Source organism: Arachis stenosperma, chromosome 6 (assembly GCF_014773155.1).
Source record: "Arachis stenosperma cultivar V10309 chromosome 6, arast.V10309.gnm1.PFL2, whole genome shotgun sequence".
NCBI lineage: Eukaryota > Viridiplantae > Streptophyta > Magnoliopsida > Fabales > Fabaceae > Arachis > Arachis stenosperma.
Window position 1 is genome coordinate 6,534,698 of NC_080382.1, and position 22,120 is coordinate 6,556,817.

At 34.3% G+C, this 22,120-nt stretch overlaps 3 protein-coding genes across 3 annotated transcripts; 2 read left to right on the forward strand and 1 right to left on the reverse strand.

Moving 5' to 3' along the window:
• On the forward strand, positions 1-5,159 carry LOC130936822 (mannosylglycoprotein endo-beta-mannosidase-like). Its single transcript, XM_057866983.1, has 11 exons — positions 1-233; positions 360-498; positions 594-821; positions 948-1,006; positions 1,224-1,272; positions 1,631-1,861; positions 2,340-2,509; positions 2,631-2,835; positions 3,140-3,808; positions 3,906-4,133; positions 4,249-5,159. The coding sequence occupies exons 1-11, from the start codon at positions 85-87 to the stop codon at positions 5,029-5,031; spliced, it is 2,910 nt and encodes a 969-aa protein (XP_057722966.1). The 5' UTR covers positions 1-84; the 3' UTR covers positions 5,032-5,159.
• A 511-nt stretch (positions 5,160-5,670) lies between these two features.
• On the forward strand, positions 5,671-10,044 carry LOC130933556 (pentatricopeptide repeat-containing protein At3g05340-like). Its single transcript, XM_057863187.1, has 9 exons — positions 5,671-7,682; positions 7,987-8,026; positions 8,405-8,641; positions 8,747-8,818; positions 8,891-8,928; positions 9,005-9,084; positions 9,253-9,336; positions 9,441-9,549; positions 9,699-10,044. Exons 1-9 carry the CDS (start codon positions 5,725-5,727, stop codon positions 9,838-9,840), a joined length of 2,760 nt encoding a protein of 919 aa, XP_057719170.1. The 5' UTR covers positions 5,671-5,724; the 3' UTR covers positions 9,841-10,044.
• Positions 10,045-10,112: 68 nt separating this feature from the next.
• Positions 10,113-14,732, reverse strand: LOC130936345 (mitogen-activated protein kinase kinase kinase NPK1). Its single transcript, XM_057866404.1, has 17 exons — positions 14,235-14,732; positions 13,931-13,972; positions 13,572-13,637; positions 13,363-13,473; positions 13,194-13,274; positions 13,034-13,111; positions 12,838-12,920; positions 12,593-12,677; positions 12,421-12,521; positions 12,159-12,198; positions 11,921-11,977; positions 11,795-11,841; positions 11,552-11,705; positions 11,217-11,450; positions 10,789-11,120; positions 10,644-10,708; positions 10,113-10,475 (listed from the first exon to the last, which is right to left on the reverse strand). Exons 1-17 carry the CDS (start codon positions 14,538-14,540, stop codon positions 10,372-10,374), a joined length of 1,986 nt encoding a protein of 661 aa, XP_057722387.1. The 5' UTR covers positions 14,541-14,732; the 3' UTR covers positions 10,113-10,371.
• Positions 14,733-22,120: the final 7,388 nt, after the last annotated feature.

Genomic DNA, 22,120 nt, shown 5'->3' on the forward strand with positions numbered 1-22,120 from the left:
AATACCCTTTTTCTTTCCATTTCTGTTCTCATTTCTCTGACTCGTGTCGGTTCAGCGATCTAATTATTCTCAACTCCGGCGACTATGGCGGAGCAACACCGCAAGACGGTGCTTGATTCAGGGTGGCTGGCAGCCAGGTCCACCGAAGTCCAATTCACTGGAATCCAGCTCACCACTACTCACCCCCCTACTTCCCCCACTTCACCATGGATGCAAGCTCTCGTCCCTGGAACGTAATCTCTCTCTCTCTCTCTCTTGATTGTGACAAACACAGCATTATTAGCTTTTAATTACTATCCATTCATGCATTTCCTTTCATTCTTGTCTTTGTGGTAGTTTACTATCTATTGAATTGACAGTGTTCTGGGGACCTTAGTGAAGAACAAAGTGGTGCCTGATCCCTTTTATGGACTTCAAAATGAAGACATTGTAGATATTGCTGATTCTGGAAGAGATTATTATACCTTCTGGTTTTTTACTACCTTTAACTGTAAGCTGGTACGTTTCTTCTTCTCATGTTGAAATTGTGGTTCTTTATTGTTTTGATGGATCATGGATTGACATAAGTTAACTAATTACTGGATCCTTTGCAGTCTATCAATCAACACTGTGATCTGAACTTCCGTGGAATCAATTACTATGCTGATGTGTATTTGAATGGGCACGAAATCACATTGCCAAAAGGAATGTTTCGAAGGCATGCAATTGATGTCACCGATATTCTTCACCCTGATGGCAGTAATCTTCTAGCTGTTCTTGTTCACCCTCCCGATCATCCTGGGAGAATTCCTCCTGAAGGGGGACAGGGTGGTGATCACGAGGTCAGGATACGGTTTAGAGCTTATTAAATCAGTTAGGGCTTTGGAATTGAGAGCCTGACGAGAGTTAGAGAGGAAGTGATTGATTATTGTAGAGTGTCTAAGTCATTCTCGTTTGTTGCTCTGCAGATAGGCAAGGATGTTGCCACACAATATGTGGAAGGCTGGGATTGGATAGCTCCAATAAGGTCACTTACTTGATTAATGTTCCATGGACAATGTATTTCCTTTTATTTTCCCTTAATTATGTCAAATAATATATAAAAACCATCATTCTTTTAAATATAGTGCATTTTGAGCATTACATGTTGACTGCTTAAAATTTGAAGAGAATGTGCACTACAGAGTGGGTCATGTAAAACAAAATGCATCTTTATCTAATGCTAGTGTTGAATTTGATTGCAGAGATAGGAATACTGGAATATGGGATGAAGTTTCCATTTCTGTTACTGGGGTGAGTTATATACTTATATTAAATATTGTAGTTCACTATCCCAAATTCTTTTCATGCATGAGAATTTGTCATTGAGACCATTTAAGTTAGCCTTTTTTCTCCTGATCGTCCTTTTCGGTTCAGTGCATTGCCCTTCCTCTCCCTTCTGTATTCATGGTTAAATATAAAGAACTGCTAGTCCTGTCATATACTGGTTTTTTTTGTAGTTCACAATTAGAGAAATGCTATGATACCTTTTTCCATACAGCTAATGAATTTGATTGAGCATTCTTTAGAGTTTACTTCTTGATAGTTGATAGTGCTTCTAAGTTCTAACCATTACTTGGGAGGATGATTTCAGTATCTTTGTTTTGTGCAGCCAGTAAAAATAATTGATCTGCACTTGGTGTCATCATTTTTTGACAATTATGAAAGAGCTTATCTACACACAACTACTGAGTTGGAAAATAAGAGCTCCTGGACTGCTGAGTGTTCTTTGAGTATCCAAGTGATCATGGAACTTGAGGATAACATTTGCCTAGTGGAGCATGTGGAAACTCAATATCTCTCAGTTCCAGCAAATTCAAGGGTGCAGTATACATTTCCTGAGGTCAGTGACAACATTCAATTGCTTTTGACAAAGTTTAGTCCACTGTGTGGATGTATCTTATTCTCACTCTTAAACTGCTCTAATCCTATTATTGTAATTGTTGAAATCAACTTTCATATCCTGAATCTGAAGTCCTAAATGACTATTATGACCATACAGTCTTTGATATACTGCTGCTAGTTTTTAGGTTCAAGATACCATAAATAATAAGTGGTTCTCTGTGTTTCTTTGTTTGTGAAAAGGAAATAAAAGGTTCAGGTATGAGGGGACATATTTGATGAGGTGATGTTTAGCAATTTCCAAGATATTGGGATTCATAAGTTGTAATTATTACTTGATGTTCCTCTGAAGTGGTTATACTGATGGTGTGATCCAAAGAAACAAAACTGACAGCAAGAGAGTATATAAAGATTTTTAAGTAGTCAAAGTGATCATAGCCATTGTTGTAGCTTATTTTCTTCTGCATCTTCTTCCCCAGCTTTTCTTCTATAAGCCCAATTTATGGTGGCCAAATGGAATGGGAAAGCAGTCTTTGTACAATGTTATCATTAACATTGATGTTAAAGAATATGGTGAGTCTGATTCATGGAGCCATCTCTTTGGGTTCCGCAAAATTGAGAGCCATATTGATGATGCTACTGGAGGGAGGTATGATGAATTTCTTATTTGATGTTTCTTCAATGTGGTATTCTGTACCTTTTTCTTAGTAGAATTAATTCAATCTTAATCTGTTTCTGTATATGTCTGTTGCATGTTTTTTATCTTTTAGGTTGTTTAAAGTCAATGGAGAACCAATTTTTATTCGAGGGGGAAACTGGATATTGTCTGATGGGATACTGAGGCTTTCTAAGAAGCGGTATAATGCAGATATAAAATTTCATGCAGATATGAATTTAAACATGATTCGTTGCTGGGGTGGTGGACTTGCAGAAAGGCCAGAATTTTATCATTATTGTGACTATTATGGCCTTCTGGTAAGCCATATTGCTAATATATCTACTTGTCATCCTTTGCCTTAAGCTATATTTTTTGAAGATATTTATTGAATAATGCTGCTCTGTCAAACCCATACAAACTTGAATGACTCAATTGTCATTATTGAAAACAGTGTTATGTAGTTCTCTTCATTGTCTGTGTTGAACATGACTTTGTTATGAGCGTACTTTTGGAGGTCTTTTGTTGCATCCCAGTATCTGTATCTTAATAGTTTATTTTTATATTACATCAATGCCACCATTGGTTTTGAAAATGGTCATACTTCTGGTTTAAATCTTCCAGGTATGGCAAGAGTTCTGGATAACTGGGGATGTTGATGGACGTGGCGATCCAATATCAAATCCAAATGGACCTCTAGACCATGATCTTTTCTTGTTTTGTGCAAGAGACACGGTGAAGCTTCTCAGAAATCATCCTAGTCTTGCTCTCTGGGTGGGTGGAAATGAACAAATTCCACCAGATGATATAAATACTGCTTTGAAAAATGATCTGAGGCTTCATCCTTGGTTTGAAGCTGTAGATGAAACTAACAAATCTGTAGGACACTTGTCTCCGGAGCTGACCGATCCCAGTCAGTACCTTGATGGCACACGCATATACATAGAAGGATCATTGTGGGATGGGTTTGCTGATGGAAAGGGGAATTTCACTGATGGTCCTTATGAAATTCAAAATCCGGAAGACTTTTTCAAGGATAATTATTATGATTATGGATTTAATCCAGAGGTTGGCTCCGTAGGAGTGCCAGTTGCATCTACCATAAGAGCCACAATGCCTCCGGAAGGATGGAAGATACCAGTGTTTAAGAAACTATCCAATGGTTATGTAGAAGAAGTTCCAAACCCCATATGGGAGTACCATAAATACATTCCTTATTCGAAACCAAGCAAGGTTCATGATCAAATTCAACTTTATGGTGATGCAAAAGATCTTGATGATTTTTGTTTGAAGGTAAGAGAAGTCTTCATATCTTTGGCCATTCCTGATTTTCCTTCCTTTGTTCTTTCATTGAAGCTGGTGTAAAATTTTTATTCTATTATCCTGTCAGGCTCAACTTGTCAATTACGTACAATATAGAGCTCTTCTCGAAGGATGGAGCTCTCGAATGTGGAGCAAATATACCGGTGTATTGATTTGGAAGACGCAAAATCCTTGGACGGGTCTGAGAGGTCAGTTTTATGATCATCTCCTCGACCAAACCGCAGGCTTCTATGGTTGTCGATGTGCTGCCGAGCCAATTCACATACAACTTAATCTGGCTACATATTCTATAGAGGTAATTGTGTATGAAATGAAGCTCAGTTATATGATTTAGGAATAAAATTAGACACGTCATTTTACAAATATGATAAATTTCAATTGATTTTATAATTTATCTTTTCCCAACACAGGTTGTTAATACTACGTTGAAAGAATTATCTAATGTGGCTATGGAAGCTTCTGTGTGGAATCTGGAAGGAACATGCTCATACTATAAGATTCTTGAAAATCTCTCTTTGCTGCCAAAGAAAGTTGCATCTATTTCTGAGATGGATTATCCGAAGTCAAAAAATTCAGAACCAGTTTATTTTCTTCTTCTCAAACTATACAGCATGTCAGATCACACAACCATCTCTAGAAACTTTTATTGGTTACATATTTCCGGTGGAGATTACAAGCTATTGGAGCCATATAGGAAGAAGAAAATACCTCTCAGGATAACATCCCAGACTTCCAATGAAGGGTCCACTTACAAAATTCAAATTCAAGTGAAGAACACATCAAAAGAACCATACTTCAAAAGTTCAACAAGTAGGCTCAGCTATGTTGATGGTAAGGACTCACTGGAAACAGCAGATTCCTTGGTTGACAAGGAACATGAAGTTGGTTGGTTTAAGAGGTCACAGAGATGTTTTGCTGGGAAAAGTGATGGTTTGAAAGTTTATGAGATAAATGGGAATGACGTTGGTGTTGCTTTCTTTCTTCATTTTTCTGTTCATACCTCAAAGAAGGACAATAAGGAAGGGGAAGACACAAGAATTCTTCCGGTTCATTATTCTGATAACTACATTTCAGTGATCCCAGGAGAGGTGATGCATATTGAGTTGACTTTTGAAGTTACTGACCCTGAGGGTGTCACTCCTTGTGTTGCTCTGCATGCTTGGAATTACGATGAAACACACTTCATTCTATGAAGTTGTATGATAATCACACTCAACACAACAGCCTTGTGAAATGCTCATGTATTTTAGATTTTAAAGTAGTATTACATAACTAACAAAGTTTATTATTTTTTACCAAAATCAAATACTGAATTATAAAATATTAGGCTCAAAGTGTTGGCTAATATTGATAAAAAAAAAGTATTGGTTTTTTACCTCTCTTAAATTTAACAAAGGAAGGCTAAACATAAGGGAAATTTTAGTTGATTTTTTTAGCTAGAAAAATCATTAGCAACCGTCTCCTTTTAATGTATGAACTCGAACTCAAGACTATTAAAAGATGAACTAATTTATTTAATGTTTCTCGCTAAATTAACACAATACTAGTATTAGCATTTTGTTTATGCGAGTAGAATATCTACTTGTTAACAAATACTTTGAAGATATTAGTTTAAAATGTTATAACAAAGTTTTAATAAAAATTATTAAAAAATAAATTCCTTATATTTTCAATACATTAAAAGACATCAAAACTTCGAATTTCTATGTTTTAAGAAGTCTTTTAGAGCACATTTTACGTGGATTTTATTTTTATTTTTATTTTTTCTTTTATTTTGTTTTTGACATGAGTGCTAATTTTTACTTAAGCCAGATACTGTGGTGAGACGTAGTTGTGTGTAATGTGGTTTTCATTGAACCACTGTATTGTTATGATCTATTTCATGGATGAAATCCAGATGGAAATTCAATGTTTATATCCCTTCATTGGTGGATTCTCTCAGTTCCCCCGTCAATCTGAAGAACCCACCATTACCAACTTCTCAAAACCCATTCCCTGCACCAACCTCAGCTTCTCTTCTCTCCCTTTGCGGCAGAGATGGAAACCTTCGCCTTGGTTCTTCCATCCATGCCCATCTCATCAAACGATCTCAATCATTCGATTTTGATAGGTTCCCACGTAATGCCCTTTTTGTTTGGAACTCTCTCTTGTCGGTGTACTCGAAATGTGGTGAACTGCAGGATGCCCTTAAGGTGTTTGATCGAATGCCCGTGAGAGATACAGTGTCATGGAACACTATGATTTCTGGGTTTTTAAGAAACAGGGATTTTGATTCGGGTTTAATGTTCTTTAAGAAACAAAGGAGTGAGTCAGGGACAGGGTGTTGTGGATTTGATAAAGCAACTCTGACTACAGTGCTGTCAGCTTGTGATGGAGCTGAATTCTCTAGTTTAACCAAAATGATACATGGTTTGGTGTTTCTTGGTGGCTTTGAGAAGGAAATTATGGTGGGAAATGCTCTCATAACTTCATACTTTAAGTGTGGGTGTTTTAGTGAATGGAGGCAGGTTTTTGATGAGATGCTTGAGAGGAATGTTGTGACTTGGACAGCAGTGATTTCTGGCCTTGCGCAAAATGAATTTTATGAGGATAGTTTGAATTTGTTTGCTCAAATGCGTTGCGGGGCAGTGAGTCCTAATATTTTGACCTATTTGAGCTCACTTATGGCTTGTTCAGGTTTACAGGCACTGAGGGAAGGTTGTAAAATTCATGGCCTGCTTTGGAAGTTAGGAATGCAGTCGGATTTATGCATTGAAAGTGCTTTGATGGATTTTTATTCAAAGTGCGGAAGTTTAGAAGAAGCATGGAAGATTTTTGAGTCTGCGGAGGAGCTAGATGAAATTTCCTTAACTGTAATCCTTGTAGCCTTTGCTCAAAATGGATTTGAGGAGGAGGCTATCCAGATATTCATGAGAATGTTGAAATTGGGTATTGAAGTGGATCCCAACATGGTTTCTGCTATTCTTGGCGTATTTGGTATTGACACGTCTTTGTCTCTTGGTAAGCAGATTCACTCTTTGGTTATTAAGAAGAACTTCATTCAGAATCCTTTTGTAAGTAATGGCCTTGTAAACATGTATTCCAAGTGCGGTGATTTGAATGACTCACTCCAAGTCTTTCATCGAATGAGTCAAAAGAACTCGGTTTCATGGAACTCTATTATTGCGGCTTTTGCTCGCCATGGAGATGGTTTTAGAGCACTTGAATTTTATGAAGAGATGAGAATGGAGGGTGTAGCACCAACAGATGTTACATTTTTGTCACTACTACACGCATGCAGCCATGCAGGCTTTGTCGACAAGGGCATGGAGTTCTTAGAATCCATGACTAGAGATCACGGCATAAGTCCTCGCTCGGAACATTACGCCTGTGTTGTTGACATGTTGGGCAGGGCAGGACTTCTTGAGGAAGCTAAAAAGTTCATTGAGGGATTCCCTGAGAATCCGGGTGTACTGATTTGGCAAGCATTGCTTGGTGCTTGTAGCATCCATGGTGATTCTGAGATGGGTAAATATGCCGCGGATCAATTATTTTTAGCTACACCAGAGAGGCCAGCTCCTTATGTTTTGATGGCAAACATATACTCCATTGAAGGGAAATGGAAAGAAAGAGCAGGTGCCATTAAGAGAATGAAAGAGATGGGAGTAGCAAAGGAAGTAGGCATAAGTTGCATTGAGATTGATAAGAAAGTTAACAGTTTCGTTGTTGGGGACAAGTTGCATCCAAAAGCTGACATTATATACTGGGTTTTGTGTGGGTTATTGGAACACCTGAAAGATGAAGGTTATGTACCTGATAAAAAGTGTATTCTCTATTACTTGGGCCAAGAAAATAAGGATTATTAGCTTCTTTTATTCTCACCATTGAATTTCTAGTGTTCAATTTTTGTCTAGAAAATTATCCAGCCTTGGATTTGTTTCTTTGAATAGAGGACACTCAGCAGTATAATGGATTTAGGGCATTTGTTAATCATTATTTTGTATACTTAGTTCAAATATTTACTAATAATATTATGAGTATAATTCAACTAAATTTTCTTCCCTTTCAAGTACCACAATTTTATGATAATTGTGTAGGATCCAACTAACTGACTAACTGTGTGCAGAATAAATTGAATTATTATGTGCACAATAACATCTGATTTACAGTATAAATATTGGACTTCTAAATATAAGTGAGAAAACAAATGTGAGATTTTTTGTGTGTAAATTAATGCATCTTATATTTTTCATTTTAATTCATGTCTTTAGGCACTTGTTTTAGGGATTGATCTTTTCAAATTTTTTTCTCATTTGAGAAAGTATTCACCATATATTTTATAAATGAGATTAAGAGAAAATATAAAAAAATATTAAAAAAAATTAAAAATTACACTCTACCCCCTTGAAAAAAAATGTAAGAGTCACGAAAAAAAAAATGTAAGAGGATCTATTTTCTGTTTTACGTAAAACTTTAGAATTGTTGTTGAACACGAATTTAGTCCAAACAAAGTTTCACGAATCTTGTAGACCATAACAAATCTAAATTTTAAGAAAATGGATGGAACCATTGTGGCCACAAGAGTAATTGAGAATAATGGGTTCGTGGTTGTTGAGTGGCTTAACACTAACAGCAACCCCAACCTCAATTACCATTTTACCCTTGCGGAAACACATTCCGAAGAAGCAAGCAAGAAGAGTTAGTTACAGTTGCAGTTGCAGAAGCAGAGAAGATGTTCCTCTTTCCACTGCTTCAGCTTATGCAGTTCTTGGACTTCAACCTGATTGCTCCACCACCGAGATCAAAGCTGCTTTTCGATCCAAAGTACAAAACACCAGCATCAATTCTCAGAAACTAAAAAATATTTTGCATTCTTATCATAATTCTATTACTCACTCATGTTTTTATGATTTCTCTTCTTTAAAAAAGGTTAAGCAGTTCCATCCAGATGTTAACAAAGACGGTGATTCCATGATTCGCCGTGTAATTGAGGCGTACCAGGTGCTACTACAATTTTCCGCATGATACTCACGTATTCATAGTATTCATTTTTCTAACTTCATATTGCTGCAGATACTTTCCAACTGCACCCGATCAGAAATTATTGAAAGGTGATTCTTCTTTTCCACTTTTTCCATAATTTCAGATTCCGCTATATGCATTCAGCTTTGGAATTGCATTTTGTAGGGAATGCTTAGATCCATTTGATGCACCAGAGTGTGAAGCTTTTGATATTTTTGTTAATGAGCTTCTCTGTGTTGGCAAAGGTAAGGTGCTCCTCCTAATTATCTTCTTAATTTTTAAATAAGGAAGATTTGGAAAAATAACATATATATTTGAATTTTTACTCGTTAGAAGAATGATAATATGATTAGGACTCCTAATCATTACTCCATGCAGTAATATTTAGCATCTTATGAACAATTTTTGTGCAGCATGTTCAAGTTCATGTGTGCAAAGAGCACCTCATGCATTTTCGTTTGTCTCTTCAACTGGAACAGCGCGTGCATCTTCTCAAGGTTAGCTTCTTCTACTGTTCATTCTTCTAGTTTCAAAATGTCTTTGCGTAAACAACATTATTTTCATAATTTTGTAAAATCCATTTTACTCTACAATAATTTAGGTCATGGTGATGATTATCAAGTTCAATGTGCTGTCGGACAATGCCCTAGAAATTGCATTCATTACGTTACCCCATCACAAAGAATCCTCTTGGAGGAGCTACTTGACAGGTAATTAAGCTTAGTCGTCCAACAAAAACTGTTCTTGGCGATAATCTCTAGCACACGTTTCCATTAACTTGCTTCAAATGGTATATAGGTTCTAGGCTTTATTGTATCCATTCCATTAATTTCTCATACATTTATGTTTGATGTTGCAGTATACTAGAAGCACCCTATGATATATCGGCTGAGGCAGACTTACTTTACTCACTTATCACTAAAGCTAAGTTTGAGAATAACCGATTTCAAAAACCTAAGAAGCAACCCAAAACCTCAAGCCAGCATGTTGAGTGGTTTTAAATTTCAGCAGCAACTCTGTCTAGGGTGTGATTATGAGTTGAGCTCTTGAAGGGAAAGGGAACGAGAAAGAAGAGAGACTTCAAAGAGTAGAACTCATTCCGCTTCTTCCTTTCAAGATTCCAACTTGCAAATGCATTTTCATTCCCCTAAGCTGAGTCTATGACAGTGGATTTGGTTATAGTTCATTAGTTCTGATTATTTCTATATTCATATTCATAATACAATCGGGCATAAAACTTGAGACGAGCATCCATCTCTCTCGACCCCAAAAATAAAGTAAAATTTTCAAGCAACACTTCTATAAAAAGCTTTACATGCCAGAACAACACGGACAAGCTCAAGGGACTTGGGAGAGCAATCGAAGCTTTTCAGACACAAAAGGATCTCAGCATGTGTAGAATGGCAAAAAGACATATATAACTACAGCATTAGTAACCGCAACAAAACTGCAGCAACACTTGCATTTGCAAGCACAGTGATTTTATAAGAAGCATTCACGGAGGCAAGATGAACGCTCTTAACACAACAATCTTATTTGCTGGGAGAAGCAAATCGTGTCCGCTCTCTCTGCCGATGTAAAGCTCTATCCTTTGGTGAAGAAGTCTTTGACCCCACCCCTGCTTGGCGCCTCCATTCTGCAATCATGTCCCAGTAAATAAATAGATTAGATATAAATTAAAACATAGCCTCTTTTGTTTGTTTGGTTCATCCAAATTACTTTTCAATTATGCACGATTGACAAATTGCACAAATACTAGATAATAGCAAAAATCTTCTAACAACAAAGTTAATAAACTTCTAACCTCGTTTTCTTTCAAGCTCCTGGTCGAGCTCTTCTTTCCACTCTCTCTGTTTCGAAAAGCTTAAACTGAAAGTAAAATGTCTAGAACTGAAATTACTTATTTATGAAAATTATTGAAGCTAACAAAAGCAAAGCAAAGTATTAACCTTGGGCTACCAGGTTCCTGCTGGGAGTCAACTATCAGCCCTTTAAATTCATTAAGGGGAGAAGATGGAAGGTCCTGTGAACTATGATCATTTACATTGCCAACAGTTGATGAGGACCTGCCGTTACTTCCGGGACTTCCAGTATTGTCAGCTGCTTTAGATGGAGTGCTTGGTACCCGACTTGGTGACTTACTCTTAGGAGGTAATTTCAAAAACTTCCGAGAAGCAGTTTCATCACTTGTTCCATCAATCACACTTGGTGAACAAGATATATTTATACTGTTGTAGAACTCCTCATATAAAGGTGTCTGCAGCTTCTTCAGTTCAAGAGCCTGCCATAAAAGCAAACAGTCATCACTCAGCACAGCATTTACTGTAGAAAAGATAGAGTGCAGAAGGACTAACTAGATTCCAACCAGAAACAATACCTTCTCATCCAAAAAAGCTTGAATTTTTGACTCCGTGAGCTCATCATCTTCCTCTGATAGAGATGGCACGCTCGGAAAGGAAAAATCTTTCTGCTCCTTGTTATAATCCCCTAAGTGACCAAGTGACTTATCATTTTCGTCTGTGCCAAAACTGACTCCTTTGTGTTCCAATTCCGGACTTCCATCAAACTTACACACCCAATCATCAGAGGGATCTGACATCGGGTTGAAGCTCTACATTTATTTTTTCAGGAAAAAAGGTTACTTAGGTTATGACTTTCATGGGAAATAAATACTACAACTACAAGAAGTGATAAGGATCTGAAAGTATTCACCTCAATATTTTCTGAGATCAAAGGTTCGTGTTTGACATCATTCTGAGAGAACTCCTCGTCGTCATCAATCATACACATGTCATCATCATCGTTGCTAATTCCCCACAACTCTTTATTTCCTGAGTCCTCAAGATTCAAATTTGAGCAACGAAGGCTAATTGAAAAAATAAAAATGGTCAACATGGGCCAAAGAAGCAACTGCAATCTTACAAGTCCAGAGAAGAATATCATTTCACTACTTACAATGATTCAACATTTGGAGCACAAGAAGATGAAGCTTCCAAATTTTTCTATGAGAAGAAAAAGTAGTTTAGTTGGATTAACAAAGATACATAGTGTTTATACCCAATAGTCATGCATAATACATACCACGACAGTAGATGAAACAGGAAGAGAATCCATAGGTTCACCAGTAACAAAGGGATGCTGCACCCAGTAAGAAACTCAGTTAATCTTATCGAGAACTGAATATTTGAATGCAAAACATTGATATTAATACAACACATTCCACTAGTTATAGATAACAGTAACTTAAATGAATCAAATGTCCACTTCAATAGTGCAGCTTTCTTGGGCGCATTCAGAAGAGAAATGCTCATAGAATTACCTGCAGTAGTTCTGATGCCGATGGCCTCAAATATGGTTCCCTGCAAAAGGATAATGTATTTATCATAACCCAAAAATTAACATTTAGAAAGGAAACCAAATAAAACACCTTTATCACTGAGCATGTATTCTTTTTTTTTTCCCGGGTGATAAAACCCAGCAAGTACATTTTGAATAAAGAATTTATTAATCATTCACACTAAGAAATAGAGTAGAATTAATTTGGATAGAGGGAAAGCAGAGAAGAATAAAAATAAACATACTTCTGCAAACATTTTAGCAGAAAATCTTTGGCTGCAACAGAGAGATGATCAGGGATTGGCGGATGAGACTTAGTTGTCCCTATATGGAAGAGAGCAGCAACCTGGTCCAATTTTTCAGTAGATGTTCAGAGAGCACCTCAAACAGAATATAATGAGTCAAAATTTGGGATACCTCTTGTTGGTATTGTTGGCTCCAGGGAGGCTTTCCAGTGGCCATCTCAATCACAGTGCAACCCACACTCCATATGTCAGCAGAGCTGAAAAGGCATCAATATCAATATACACTTGCATAGAAAAACTTAAAAATTATATATATATGTATATATGACCAAGGACCTTAGTACGGTATATAAGAACAAGGAAGTTCCTAATAGTATATCAAAGGTAAAAAAAAAATAAAAATAAAATCGGCCTTACAAGCTATGTCCAGTCTGGAGAATAACCTCAGGAGCCATCCAATATGGAGTACCCTTCATAGACTTGGCACCCGAAATAGTAGCCTAAATCAAACAAAGACGCGTCTTCAACAAATACGCAGATACAAGATCCTTACAAAGTCAAAATAGTATATCTAATAGTACTATAGTAGAGAAATAGAGAAGACTTAGATTACCAGCTCAACAACTTGTTTGGAGGCCCCAAAATCTGCAAGTTTAATGCAACCTTTATTATCTACAAGAATATTGGCCCCCTGAAATTGATTACAAGTGAACATTAGTCACTCAAAAAAGGAGATCTGACATGCTAATCAATGATACTACAAGAAAAATCACCTTAATATCTCTGTGCATTATTCCATTTTTGTGCAAGTACTCAAGTCCAAGCAGCAACTGCTTTGTGTAAGTTCTTATGACCTGTTAAATGAATTAGTGGAAATATAATATCATATGACGTATGGCATATAAAATTATCCAGTACACTAGTTTGGTAGATACAACTTACTGCCTCAGGGAAAGCTCCAAATTTCCCCAACAGTGATGATATGGATCCACCAGGGACAAACTCCAGGAGAATATTTAAGGTGTCCTCCTCTCTAACTGTACCCAAATATCTCTACAGCACAAAAAGAAGTTATTCAGTCAAGAAAAGAAATAGTTTGGGTTAACTAACTGATTTATCAATTTCTTCCACCAATAGAATATCATACTCACAACAATGTTGGGATGTGAAAGATCTTTAAGAAGCTTAACTTCTTCCTCGAGCTCTTTTACATGAGCCTGTTAGTATGCAAAAGGTTAATCAAACAACAGCACAAGGAGTCAGCTAATTTATCAGGATCTCAAATAGTGTGACAGCCCAAAATATTCTGATTTATGAGAAAACAAATTTGTTTTCCCATTACTTCAGGTCAATACCGGCATTGAACCATAGTAGTAAATAAATAAACATCTATAACTCTTAATTTTTTATGTTTATTATTTGGAATTGTATAACAATTGAGTCGGATCAAATTGCTTTAGTTGATGCAATCAGAATCCGTGGCAAATGGAACTCAATCAAGACAACGAACCTGTGCCTTCTCCTTCGAAGCACTACTCGCTGCAATCAAAACCTGAAAACCCAGACAGGAAAACGAAATCAATTCAAGTCTTAAATCTAAAAAATGAAACGAGTTCAAATAGAAGTGCCGACAATTTCAAGAAGTGATTTAAACAAAATATCAGTTCCTAAGAAACAGAGAGCTAATCATAAGACAAAAATGAAAATCCACTTTAAAATCAACAGGATGCTAGCAAAGTAAAAATAAAAAATAAAAACCGAAATTAGCAACAAAAGCGAAAAAGCAAAGGAAGAATGAAGGAAAAGGAATCGACCTGTTTAACTGCTAAAAGTTCTCCAGAATCGAGATTCATTCCAACATAAACTTGGCCAAAGGCGCCGCAACCGATCAACTCGCCCTTGCGCCATCGGATCGTAGGCGGCGGCGGAGCAGCAGCAGCAACGTCCTTGGGAATCGGCGGCAAGGACGGTGGAGACAGTGAGGGCTTAGAGAAGACTCTGGAATTGCGTATACAGTAACCGATCTTATCAACTAGGGTTCCTCTCAGCGAGTGCTCTTCGTTCTCAGGCGAAGCACGGAACACCAGCGATCGCCGAACTGATCCGAATATATCTTGCATTTGTGTGATCTCTTCTCTCTGTCTCTCTGTCTCTCACTCGGCGGTGATGAGTGATGAGTGAGAAGTGAATGCGGTGAAGGGTGAAGAGCGAAGAGTGAAGAACAAGAGACGTTGGCTCCGGCGAAGAGAGAGAGAGAGAGAGAAGAGCATAGAGAGAGGAGGGAAAAGGGGTTGCGAATTTCTCTTTTCAAATTTTAGTGACTTGCGAATGGAATAACGTCAATCTTTTGGGGCCGTTTTGTTAAGTGTAGAGTGCTACTTGGACTTGTTTGTTAATTTGTACAACTTCTTTTACCTTTTCAGAACTTTTTGTAAAATTCATCATTGTTTTTGACTTAGATTGTCTATTTTTACTCATTTACTGCTTTTAAATTTTAATACTTGAGTATTAAACTAATTTGAATTTGTTAAGTGATAAATTTATTCATCTACTTAAGTAAATGTTAGAGATTCGAATTCTACTTTACGTATCCAATAAATAATTTATTGGCTAACGACAAACTCTTAAATAAAAATATGAAACTTAAATCTATGATAAATTAGTTTTTGACTTATTAAACTATGAGATACAGTAAACAACCAAAAAAGATAATACTTAAATATTGATGAGATTTTTTTAATGAATTTATTAATTTGTATGTAAATCCGTATATTTAAATATAAATTGTTATTTGTACTTATATAATTAGAATTGTTTTCAGTAGAAAATGAAATACGATATCTGATGTTAAGAAAGTTGCCTCCACACAATAGTTAATCACTAACTTATTATTAATTTTGTGTTTTTATCTCGTATTGTATAAAAATATCTAAAACCACAGCTTAATGAAAGAGTTAGGTGCTTGTTGTCACAATCTGGATTGGCAAAATCCTTTTGGGGTGAAGTTTTGAGCACTGTTGTTCATGTCTTGAACCGAATACCATGTGTTCCCTTACAATTTGAAGTGCCAGAGAAGGTATGGTCAGGTAATGATGTTTCTTATGATCATTTAAGAGTCTTTGGATGTAAAGCTTTTGTTCATATTCCTAAAGATGAGAGATCTAAACTTGATGTAAAGACTAGGCAGTGTATTTTTATTGGCTATGGTATGGATGAGTTTGGTTACAGGTTTTATGATCCTGTTAGCAAGAAGGTGATCGAAGTAGAGATGTTGTCTTTGTTGAAGACCAAACATTGAAGGATGTTGATCATGCAGAGAAGCCATTGGTTCAGCCTAGTGATGATTTTTCTGAGATGGATATTACTCCCTCTATGCCTATGGTAGAAGATGGTGGAGTTGAAGCTCAAAATAATGAGCATGATGCAAGTGCAGGTGAAGATGGAACAGTTGATCCGATACTTGATGAAGTTGGTGATGATGATCAAGATCAAGAACCAGCTTTGGACTGCAAATGCACTCAGAATATCTACAAGAGAGAAGAAGCCTTCATCAAAGTATTCTCCACATGAGTTTGTTTTGTTGACTGATGGGGGAGAACCTGAATGCTTTGGAGAGGCTGTTGAAGATGAAAGCAAAGCTCAATGGCTTGAAGCTATGCAAGAAGAAATGAAGTCCTTGCTTGAGAATGATACCTATGAGTTGGTGAAACTACCGAAGGGTATGCGAGTTTTGAAGAACAAATGGGTATATTTCATCTTCTTGCCTATTATTTGTGAGCTTTGGTGCATTGATGTTTTGGCTGGTTATATGCACATTTTTGTGCTTTGTTTGAGACTCTCTTGTACCTCATTTGATTATAGTGGAGCTATTTCATTGGTCTGGACGACTCGTGGTTTTTACCTCTCACGTTGAGGGGGTTTTCCACGTTAAAATCTCGGTGTGTTCTTGTTATTGCTTTACTTGCTATATTTGCTTGTTATAGTTGCTGCCATATTGTGTTGTGAGTGCTTCCATATTGTTCTTGTGTTGGACATTGTTGTCGTTTCCGCTGCTAGGCTCTTTCATACTGGTATCAGAGCTTGTTGGTATTTTTTCTGGGCTTGTGATTCTGTGAATAATGGAAGCTAATATTAATACTAGTAGGATGATCACTCTTAATGGTCCTAATTATGATTTGTAGAAGTCAAAGATGGAAGATTTGCTTTATGTCAAAAATTTTCATCAACCAGTTTTTGGTACAGAGAAGCCTAATGATAAGTCTGATGATGATTAGACTTTGTTGCATAGACAAGTCTGTGGATATATTAGGCAGTGGGTTGACGAGCATGTGTCTCTCCAATATGGTTCAACACATTATCGTCAACCCACTGCCTAATATATCCACAGACTTGTCTATGCAACAAAGTCCAATCATCATCAGACTTATCATTAGGCTTCTCTATACCAAAAACTGGTTGATGAAAATTTTTGACATAAAGCAAATCTTCCATCTTTGACTTCCACAAATCATAATTAGGACCATTAAGAGTGATCATCCTACTAGTATTAATATTAGCTTCCATTGTTCACAGAATCACAAGCCCAGAAAAATACCAACAAGCTCTGATACCAGTATGAAAGAGCCTAGCAGCGGAAACGACAACAATGTCCAACACAAGAACAATATGGAAGCACTCACAACACAATATGGCAGCAACTATAACAAGCAAATATAGCAAGTAAAGCAATAACAAGAACACACCGAGATTTTAACGTGGAAAACCCCCTCAACGTGAGAGGTAAAAACCACGGGTCGTCCAGACCAATGAAATAACTCCACTATAATCAAATGAGATACAAGAGAGTCTCAAACAAAGCACAAAAATGTGCATATAACCAGCCAAAACATCAATGCACCAAAGCTCACAAATAATAGGCAAGAAGATGAAATATACCCAAAAAATAGAGCTGATGTCGAAGCCAATTTCTTCCTCTGCAGACCTCCAATTAAAATCTCCACCGTTCAGAATGAAGAACAAGATGTGAAAAATCTACAGTTCAAATTTCACGTCGATCCATCGGTGAAAGAATGAGAAACTTCCGTTCTAAAATTTCTGCTCTGTGTAAAAATGGAAAACCTAATTTCTCTCTTGCGAAACCAATTTCTCCTACTGCAAACCTCCAATCAACATCTCCACCGACCAGAATGAAAAACAAGATGATAAGAACACGTAGTTTAAATTTCAAGCCGATCCAACGGTGAACAACTGAGAAACTGCCATTTGAAATTTACTGCTTTGGGAAAAAACGGAAATTCTGTTTTTCACTCTTCTCTCTCACTTGGTGGCTATTCTCTCTCACTCAAAAATACCTCAAAAAACTGAATTAGGGTTGTGACACTAGGGTGCAAGAATACACCCCCAAAATGTTGGGCTTGGACCTCACAAAGGAGAGAAAAAAACCCAACACTTAAGACGAGACGCTAGTATCAGTGATAATATTCGATTTAATTATTTATTAGCTCAATTTTTTTTTTTAATCTAACTGACAAATAATATAAAAAATATCTATATTATTAGCATGTATGATAAAAAAAATTGCGTGTTATACAACAATTGCTGGGTGGTGTCTCCTTAGAATTTTGTTTACCATCATATATATTTCATCTTGTGTACATCTTTATAAATAATTAACAATTAGATTAAGATTAGCATACGGAAAACTAAATTAATTATATTATATAATATAAATTTAAAATATTAATATTATTTAAGAATATATTAGATAATATATAAATTAATATTAAATTTAAAAATTAATTTGTAAAAAATATTTTACAATATATTCATTTAATATGACAATTTATATATGATTTAATAATATTATTATTCGACAAAAAAGATATACAAAAAAATCCTTTTAATATAGATAATAATTATGGTTAACCATTATTTTGTAATTTAATTAAATAATAATATGAATTAAATTTAATTGATTAAGAAGTTTAAAATTTTGTCTAATAATATAGAATTATTAATTTAAATTTTATAATAGTTGTGATAAATGATAATTTAAAATAAAAAATTAATTCAAAATTTAATAATTATAAAAAAGTATACATAAATTAGACTATAAATAATAAAAAAAATATTCAGTTGAAGTTTATTCATCTGATTTCGTATCATTCTTTTTAAAATAGTTACTTTTGTTTTTTTTTTAATATTTTTTTTTGGTTATATTTAAATACTATGGTACAGTAATGAAACTATTAGATAAAATAAAAGTATAAATATTATTAAAGTATTGATAATCAAAAATAATATTTAATTTTTTAATTTTATTTTTTATAAATCATGATAACATGTATTTTCAACAATATTGTTACAACTAAATGATATTAAAAAAATGTAAATTATTGAAAAAAAGTGATATATAGATGACAAAGACATTATATAACTTATGAATACAATGACACAAAGAAATAGAAAAGTTAATGAATATAATCACAAATCATTTAATACATACGTTTTGCAAATTAAAAAAAAAAAACTATGGGCATCAACCAAATTCTATTTGTGCAAAAAATTAGCAAAAATGGAAAGGGAGAAAGAGAAAGAGGTATGAAATTATGTGAGAAGAGATAAAGAAAATATGTGAAGTGGATATTGATTATATAGTAAATAGAAGGGTTAAGTACGATTTTGGTCACTAAAGTAGGAGCTGAAAATTTTTTTCGTCTCCAACTTTTTTTTGCTTACAAAATCGTCCATAAGGTTTAACTTAATTTTAAAATCATCCTTCGAACTAAAATACATTTTCCCTTTCCCTTCCCCTTCCTCACCAAAATGAAGCAGAAAGCAGAAGCAACAATGAAACAACAACAACCAAAAGTAGAAGAATAACACCAGCAGCAACAATAATAAAATCAGAAGCAAAATCATTGTAATCAGAAGCATAAACAGAATAATAATGAAACAGAAAAACAATCAGAAGCAGAACAAATCAAAATCCAAAGAACAATGAAAGCAAAGAACAGAATCAGAATCAAAAGCATAAAAATAATGAAATCAGAATCAAAATCAGAAGAAACAAAAGCACCAAGGCTCTTCGAGGGATTTGTCATTGAAAAATTAATTAGAGAGATTTGTTGCTGGATTTCATTGGTCCAATCATGTCCTCTCGAACAACTACAACAAAAGCAACCAGAAGCAGAAGAACAACAATAATAAAAGAACAACAACCGGAGAGGAGGACGAGGAGCAGTGGCAACCAACGATCGAGCGAGGAGGAGAAGTAGAAATGGCGAGCGGCGCGCGATGTCCACCCTTGCGGATCTGCTGGCGTTGACGTCGAGGAGCAGCGGCGAGATCCAGCGATCGGACGACGACGAGCAGTGGCGGCAAATTCTCTTCCCCACCTTTCCTGAAACCCCCCTCCCGGCGTGATTTCCTTCCCCTGTTCCCCAAACTAAGTTAAATCTTAGGGACGATTTTGTAAGCAAAAAAAGGTTGGGGACGAAAAAAAATTTCATACTTAAAGGAGAAGAGAAGAAATTAGATTTTAATTAAATTATACCTATTAAAAAGAATTAACATTAACATTGAAAATAATAGTGTAACCTACATAAAAATAAAAAAGTAAAAAAAATATGAAAAGTTAATATTAAGAACGAATCCTATAATATTATAGAAAGACGGGTTATTATGATGAGGTAAAAGTACTATGAAAATTCTATAGCATAATGCAAGATAAAAAATTATGCCACCTAGAGGAAAAAAAATTATGTTGTAATATAGAGTGAAATCAAATGTTTAAGAATGATTGTGAAACTATTTTGTGTTCTTTTTTAACATATTATAATAAGTAATAAACAATTCAATTGAAGTTTATTCACCTGATTTTATATAATTATTTTTTATTTTTTAAATAGTTAGTTTTGTTTATTTTTTTTATCTTTTTTAGTTTATATTTAAATACTATAGTACAATGATAAAATTATTAGATAAAATACAAATATGAATATATTAATGTTTTGATAATAAAAAATGATATCTAATTTTTTAATTTTATTTTTTATGAATCATGACAATATGTATTTTCAATAATATTATTATAACTAAATGATATTAAAAATGTAAATTGTTGAAAGGAAAAAGAAGTGATACATAGACAACAAAAACAATACATATATAACTTATGAATACAATTACACAAAGAAATAGAAAAACTAATTAATACAATCACACAATCACCTAATATATATGTTTAGTAAATTAAAAAAAAGTAAAAATAAAAACTATGGCTATTAATCAAATTTTAGTTGTGTAAAAAATTAGCAAGAATTGAGAAGGATAAGGAAAAAGAGAAAGAGGTATGAGATTATGTGAGAGGAGACAAAAATATGTGAAATGAATATTGATTTATATAGTAAATATAAGAATGAGTGATGAGTATGAAAAAAGAAGAGAAGAAATTAGTTTTTAATTAAATTTATACCTATTAAAAAGAATTAACATTAACATTGAAAACAATAATATAACCTACATAAAAACAAAGAGTAAGAGAATATAAAAAATTAAGGTTAAAAAAGAATCCTATAATATTATATAAAGATAGGTTATAATGAGAAGATAAAAATACGATGAGAATTTTATGGCATAATGCTAAGATAGAAATTGTTATTTGTAACTATTAAAACGAGCGTAATTACATAAAAGAAATTAAATAGATGTCTTTTTTTTTTTGGTGACTAAATAGATGTCTTTAGATATACATATATTTATATTGTTTTTTGTTATTTATGACCATTAAAGTGACCGTTGTAATATCTAATTATATAATATATAAATTATGTTATTTTTAATTATATTTAAAAATCCATTAATTATTTTTTAAAACTAATATTACAATTAATTACATTTAAAATAGATTGATTATCCTAACTTTAGTGAAAGCTTAAAAGAATTTATACCTTTATTTTTTATTTTTTATAACATTTGATCATTTTAGTAAGATCTTAAAGAATAAATTAATTTTTTCTTATACATTGAATTTTATTAGATATAATGTTTCATAATTTTAATAGGAACTTAAGGTGAAATTTATTTTGATTTTAGTGGACCTTTATTAGGCATAACGCTTTATAAATTCAATAGGACTTTAAAGTAGAATTGACATTAATTTTTTTTTTTTGTAATGTTTGATAAATTTAATGGAACATTAAGGTGTAAAAAATAAATAATAAAACATATAAAAAAATAGGAATAAAAAACTAACAATGCCACTTAAACTGAGTGGCATCATGTTAAAAATCTATAAAGCTGAAAATGAATCTAAAAACTACTTTTATCTCTCCTTTAAATTTTTAATATATTACTAAATTGTTATCATAATTCATAAGTTTTGTTCTATGTATTTTTTACATTTTTGTCGGATATCCGCCGAGGTCGACAATATCTTTATTATATTAAAAATGCCAAATGCCAACCAGTACATATGCCACCAACATAAACAACATGCAATCAACTTCGAATGCCAAAATTTCTTTGACATCATTATATGATTTAACTCATTTAAGGATCCATAGAAATATGAACAAAACCAAAATGGCAAAATATTGATAATTATGACACAGAAAATCATTTCTTCATTTGCGGCCAAAGTAGATTAGAATGTGTTTGGTGGATAAACCCATCTAAAGACCAAAGGCCACACACACTA